Genomic DNA, 6,919 nt, shown 5'->3' with positions numbered 1-6,919 from the left:
ACTCCAAACTAAACCATACTCTCTCTACTTGCCAACTCCACCTTAACTATCCAACACAGAACACAAACATCAAGGTCGCCCCATTCACGAACTCTCACCAACTCGTCTCTCTCTTCCTCACCTTCATCATCAGGCCGTTCTTCATGTGAAGGACTATGGAGAGCCTGGGTTCCACCACATGCCCCTTCACCACCTCAAAGCGAAAGCTACGAAGCATGCCAACGGCGACGGTCTTCATGATGGTGAAAGCCATGTCCTTCCCCAGGCAGATCCTCGGCCCGCAGTTGAAGGCGAAGAACTTGTGCGCCGGCTCGTGCCTGAGCTCTCCAGTCTCCGTGATCCATCTCTCGGGCTTGAACTCCGCGCAGTCCTTCCCCCATATCCCCTCCATTCTCGCCATGGAGTAGAGGTGAAACAGTAGCTTCGTCCCGGGCCGCACCTTCTCGCCACTTGGCAGCGTGTCGGGCTCGGCAACTCCCTTGTGCTGGATGGCGCCGGGCGGGTACAGCCTCAGGCTTTCGCACAGGGCTGCATGCAAGTAGACGAGCTTCCCCAGCCCGTCTCGATCGAACGGCGCGTTGTCGTGTAGGTCTGTTCTTGGCCAGTTTGCTTTCAGTTCCTCGAGAATCTTCTGCTCCGCCTCCGGGTGCAAGGTGAGGAGCCAAAAGAACCAGGTGAGACCGGCCGCGGTGGTGTCTCTCCCGGCGAGCAGTAGGTCGATGGCGTTGTCCTCGATGAACTTGTCGAATTCGAGCCGGTTCTTCCTGTTGGGTTGATGCATGTAAACGGTCAACATGTCGCCTGCTGCTTCTCCCTCTTCGTGTCCGCCATCCTTGTGGCTTCTCTCCCCATTGATCTTCTCTTTCCTCTTCGCGATCGTGCTCGCCGCGAAATGGTTCATCACCTTCTGCGCCACGGCCATCTTCCTCTCTTTACCCACTCCCAGCCACCTCATCGCCTTCCAAACACTCATCGGAACCGTGTGCCGGAAAAATATCACCTCCAGGGCGTCGTCCAAGGCCTTGGCAAACGGCACCACCGGGAAGCCTTCGGCGAGGCATCCGGGATCGACGCCGAGAATCAACGAGCAAGAGACATCCAAGGTTAGCCTCAGGAACACGTCCTGAAGGTCCACTGCGTTACCTCTCTCGGCCACGCCACGCAGAAGAGGGAGGAGCGCCCCCTCCACCTTGTCTCGGACAGTGTTGAGCTCGTAGTAGCGGAAATTCTGATTGCTCATCAGGCTATGCGTCATCCTCCGCTGCATCTTCCATTCCTCGCCGTCGGTGTTGATCAAGCTGTTGCCAAACATGTCGAAGATCTCCGTGAACTCCTTCCCCTTGGGATAGTTGGAGCACTTGGTAACGAAAGCATGGTTCACGTTAGCCGGATCGCACGTCACCAACATGTCCATGCCCAGGAACCACGGGCCTTTGAACATGAAGGTCCAGTTGGACGCGGTGAGGATTTCTACTCCATATTCATGGACACCATGGATGCGGGATAATAAACCAGGAAGCATGCCGACGACGGGCCAGTCCACCGGAAGCTGGTTCTTCCGGCTTCGGTATATGTAGGAGGAGAAGAGTAGGAGGCAAGCAGCAGAGAAGAGTATCTCAGTAGAGAAGAGGAAGCTCAATGACCAGCTCCATGCCATTGTCGCTCTTGAGCTAAGCTTTCGGAGACCTTGGTTTCTTTGGAGTGAGAGGTTCCATGATGCACGGTCGTGGGTTATATAGAAACTTGAGACTAGAGAGAGAGAGAGAGAGAAAGAGAGAGAGAGAGAGAGAGAGCATCTCAGACATGGATCCATCTGTTTGGCAAAATCCACAGCATGCAATAATGTCTGCAAGAGTCAAACTCATTGCATTTGGCTTTTAAGTGGCATTGAAAAGGATTAATTACGTCACGTCACGTCGTTTGGTGGGCGTTTGTTCTTTAAACTCGGATAACAAATAAAAGCAAAGACGAGGGAATCTTGTCATCTCTCAAATTATGTGGGAAATAGTGTAATGTTCCCAAAATATATGATTCAGAACAATAATTGTAATTGCACGTAAAGAGTACAGTCTTTGTCCAAGTCATGGATAAGATACGAGTTCTCTTATTTAGGCTTAGATTATGACAATGGCACTTTAGACGTGTATATATGGTTGAACGTCCGCTATAAGTGCTCTCCAAGGACAAGATATGTAGCAATCTGATCAGACTGAGGTGGTGGTGGTCGGGGATATAGTCAACGATTGAGTCATATAGATATTGATTTAACATAAAATATTAAAAGAAGATTCAGTTTATATTGGTAGAATGTTTCTTCTAATTAAACCAATTATAAAAATCATTAGATCATAATAATCAAGATTAGTTACTATTTATTTTATACTGAACCTCTTCCGATCTCGATCTTGATCTTCATGTAAATCGACTTTAATCGAACGTCTCATATCTTCTTAATCTCACTTGAAGATTTCTTACACACGTAAATTCTACCTAAATCGAATTTATCAGTACATCACGAACATCTCTGACTACGTAAATGTGAATTTTTCTTATCCTTTTCGAGCGATGATGTTGGATGAATAACTGGGCCATTATTTTACTCATGAGGTTTTTGATATCTTTAGCCATATTGATATAATTTTGTGATGCTTTATTGATCATTTCCAAAGTTTTAGTCACAAAATTATAAACCAGCATGTGTGCATACAACTTGGTTATTATTTATACCATAATTAAACGTTCTCAAAAAAGTTCAAACAATTTTGAGGTTACTTCAATCTTTTTTAGATGTAAATGACTTCATCGAGGATCTATTTTTTTTTTCCGATCCGATGGGTTTTGTAGCAATCATCCATCATCAAATTTGTTGAGCAATATTATATATGCACATATAATTTATTGTTTGGCCCACTTGTTCACTATTCACTCTATAAATTGCCGCATTGCAATTCGTTGGCTGGTAGAGGGCTGAAAACTAGATGTAGTGTATGTGCATTGATTCAAGTTGACTCCTTCGGAAGTCATCAATGCATGCGTTTCTCAACGCTTAGAACAACGACGTCTCTCTGTTCATTTGACTGCTCCTAAAGTCGTCGATTCTAGTTGACTTCCTGTCATGACTTAACCTAGACCGCAGTAGAAGAATGATGACAGTTGATGCTTCCATGAGTCTCATACTAACTACTAACTGATAGCTACTCAAGTATTTGAATCCCTTTTATATCCATATTTATTTTTCTACTCGAATTAGGTTCCGACTCGATGTTCGAAGAAAGAGAGGAATCGATCGATGGAGTCTGAATGCTTCCCGATCTCTCGATATATCATTTGAGATTTTACAAAAGATGAAGATCAATATAAGCCCGACCTAATCTCATTGTTGTCTAAATCAATTTAAGATATAGAGAAAATATATAAATACAAGATAAAATATTTATTATTGGCAACTCAAGTGATTAAGATATTTATGAACGTGACGTAACCGTCTACTAAGATGACAGCAGCAAAGATGACTGAGGTGGCTCAACAACTACCTATCGAGTGGCATAACGACCTCCTGTATGGTTACATGGCACTATTAGCCACTGAGGTGGAGGTGTTGACGTGTAGTCTTTGGAATGATTAGTTTTATCCTCTATCAACGTGTATTGTTTGAAAAAATTCCGTTACGACGGTTATTTATAACGACTTATTGAGGGAATAGAAAGGTTGGTTTCAAGGAACAAACACAAGTGTGACGATGTGGTGCGCGTCGACCCCTCAGCCGACCGTCACCCTCAACGAGCGAGTCGTCTTCCTACTGGGCAAATGCACCACGCTGAGCCACCTCAAGCAGCTCCAGGCCTTCCTCCTCGCCCTGGGCCATGGCCAGACCCAGCTCTACGCCTTCAAGCTCGTCCGGTTCTCCGCCCTCGCCCTCGCCGACCTCACCTACGCCCGCCTCATCTTTGACAGCCTCGCCTCCCCCAACGTCTTCCTCTACACCGCCATGCTCACCGCCTACGCCTCCCGCCCCGACTCCCACGCCGCCCTCCGCCTCTTCGCCCTCATGCTCCGCCGAGCCCGACCCGGCCCCAACGAGTTCATCTATCCCTGCGTCCTCAAGGCCTGCTCCGACGGCGCTGATCTCCGGCTGGTTAAGTCCGTTCACTCCCGCGTCGCCAAGACCGGATTCGATGGGTATGGCGTGGTGCAAACCTCGCTTCTCGATGCTTACTCTCGGTTTTCCGACATGGCCGCCGCCCGTGCTCTGTTCGATGGAATGCCTCAGAGGAATGTGGTTTCCTGGACAGCTCTGCTGTCTGGATACACACGGGTCGGGCAGATCGGGAAGGCCATTGCCTTGTTCGGGGAAATGCCCGAGAGGGATGTTCCATCGTGGAATGCAGTTATCTCCGGGTGCGCCCAGAATGGTCTCTTCTCGGAGGCAGTCTCTTTCTTCTGTAGGATGGTCCTGGAGGGTGCACGGCCGAATCAGACGACTGTGTCATGCGTGCTCTCTGCTTGCGGACACCTTGGTATGCTCCGGCTTGGGAGATCGGTGCATGGTTATGTCTACAAGAACCACATGGAACATAGTCCCTTTGTTGCGAATGGACTAATCGATATGTATGGAAAATGTGGTGGCGTGAAGAAGGCAAGTTGGATATTCTCGGCATTGACCGACAAAAACCTTATGTCCTGGAATTCTATGATCAATTGCTTGGCTCTCCAAGGACACAGTGGTCTGGCCATCGCAACCTTCAAAAAGATGGAACTCACTGGCCCTGAACCTGATGAGGTCACTTTTGTGGGTCTTCTAAATGCATGTACTCATGGAGGGTTGGTGGATGAAGGGCTTAGTTATTTCAGATCCATGTTTCAGGACTATAAAATTGATCCCGAGATCGAGCATTATGGCTGTATCATTGACCTCCTTAGCCGGGCAGGTAGATTTGATGAAGCAATGGATATTGTGAGGGACATGAGAATCGAGCCTGATGAAGTCGTGTGGGGTTCTTTGCTCAACGGTTGCAGGATCCATGGCATTAGAGAATTGGCTGAATTGTCAGCAAAGAAGCTGCTTGAGATTGAACCTAATAGTGCTGACTATGGAGTCATGCTAGCAAACTTATATAGTGAATGTGGCAAGTGGGAAGATGTAGGGAAGGTCAGAAAGATGTTGAAGGAATTGGGAGGAAAGAAGTTGCCAGGGTGTAGTTGGATTGAGGTAGAAAAGAAGGTTCACCAGTTCTATTCGGGCGATACAGTCCACCGTGAGGTTGAGCAGATTTATGAGCTCTTGGATGAGTTAGCTGGATTGATGGAAGCGTGATCACCTGTCTCCCCACAGAATTTGCCAGATAATGGTGAAGTAACAAAAACTAGATGATGCATAAAGAATATTTTTGCTGGATTTATAAAGATGACTTCTGTAGAGGAGGGGGAAAATTCGAGAGTGACAGACATAAGTCTCATCTGATATAGAATGATCCTTGATTATTAATATTGAATTTGATTTTTGGTATTTGGTATAAAAGCAAGTAAGTTAGGCTAGTTTTGTATGCAAGGAAAGAGAGGCAAGAGACAAGTGGTTTCCTTCATCCATAACGAACAGCACAAGCTGGGTTGCTAATCCAGGCTATGCCAAGCAGCAGAGGAAGAGGCCAACAAGACCCAAATCAGCTTTAGCACTAGCTGCTCCGGTTCTGTTTCCGGACTTCAGCAGGCCTCCCAAGCGAGATGACCAAGGTTCTTTGCTGGTGTGTTGCATAAGAAAGGCAAGATGAAAGGTGGCAGGGACTCATTTCGCCCGTTACTGAAGGTAGTAGTGCTCCAAGTACTGATTTGAGCCCTGAGTTGCCTCAAGGGGATCATTGTGACATCACATTCATTTTTCAGGATGTTGATCTACCATAAAAGAGTACATTTTCAGCCGCGGCAAACACATTTGTGCTGCCGACAACCTTCAAATACATGGTAAATTCTTTGTACCAATTTGACAAAATACATACATAGATGTTTACTGCTATGGTTGTCAAGGAAAGCTATCATTTCTAGCTTGAGAAATGAAATATCTAATATACCATTTTTTTACTTCAAGTTTATTTTGAAGAGAATCCAAATTTCATATTTTGCAAATTGTAGCAAATGAAATACTGAACTTGATTGGTAGCAACTAAAAAAAAATAAAGTTCGTTTTTTTCTGGCTACACTCCTTTGTTGTCATTAAGGAGTCATTCCTTAATGAGCTTTCTGCAGAATGTTTGGATTACTTCAAAATTGTTTTAGCGACACTCTTTACTCGTTTTCAGTTCTATATCTTTCTATTTAGTGAGCTTTCTGCAGCATGTTTGGATCCCCAGCGGAATAAATTATACCAGGAAATGCTCTTTCTAACTCTTAATTTAAATTCTCCCCTTGGTAGTAGTTCAAAACGATCTGCAATTTATTGTGATCTGTGAGATTTGTCACATTTAGACAATGCTAAATTCTGATTTTTGCAAGTGGCCATAAGCCCCTTAGTGTCTAATCTGAGGAAATTGCGCTTTTAGCCCTAATAATGGGATGGCTTGACTAAACATTTCCATTTGGCAGCCTATAAATTCGAAAAGCTAGAAAGTACAAGATTTGATGAATTAACACTTGCAAGGGCTTGTTGTTTTATTTATCGCCAATCCTTTTTCAAAGTATCACTGAGATCCCGATGATGCAACCGACTTCATCTATGAAGAGTTATGTCATAATAACATGGACCTGATGCCATGATGGTAACGAAGAACATAGACATGATAATATAGATCTGATGGTTCTATGAAAAGTGACGTGGCATTAAAACAAAGCTTTTGCAACTTACATCCGAATTAATTAACCATTTAATTAACCACATTACTCCAAACCACAATAAATGTATTGTGTTCGATTGGTCACCATTGATTCA

At 45.2% G+C, this 6,919-nt stretch overlaps 2 protein-coding genes across 2 annotated transcripts; one reads left to right on the top strand and one right to left on the bottom strand.

The window, feature by feature from the left end:
• Nucleotides 1–94: 94 nt before the first annotated feature.
• LOC103984807 (noroxomaritidine synthase-like) lies at nt 95–1,657 on the bottom strand. The gene has a single exon (XM_009402368.3). The coding sequence runs from the start codon at nt 1,655–1,657 to the stop codon at nt 95–97; it is 1,563 nt and encodes a 520-aa protein (XP_009400643.2).
• A 2,013-nt stretch (nt 1,658–3,670) lies between these two features.
• LOC135673457 (pentatricopeptide repeat-containing protein At1g33350-like) lies at nt 3,671–6,074 on the top strand. Its single transcript, XM_065182442.1, has 2 exons — nt 3,671–5,803; nt 5,881–6,074. The coding sequence occupies exon 1, from the start codon at nt 3,740–3,742 to the stop codon at nt 5,312–5,314; it is 1,575 nt and encodes a 524-aa protein (XP_065038514.1). The 5' UTR covers nt 3,671–3,739; the 3' UTR covers nt 5,315–5,803; nt 5,881–6,074.
• The last annotated feature ends 845 nt before the right edge of the window (nt 6,075–6,919 follow it).

Source organism: Musa acuminata, chromosome BXJ1-5 (genome assembly GCF_036884655.1).
Source record: "Musa acuminata AAA Group cultivar baxijiao chromosome BXJ1-5, Cavendish_Baxijiao_AAA, whole genome shotgun sequence".
In the NCBI taxonomy this organism is placed as follows: domain Eukaryota; kingdom Viridiplantae; phylum Streptophyta; class Magnoliopsida; order Zingiberales; family Musaceae; genus Musa; species Musa acuminata.
The sequence above is the reverse complement of the archived record's forward strand: the minus strand, read 5'-3'. Positions and strand labels throughout refer to the sequence as shown.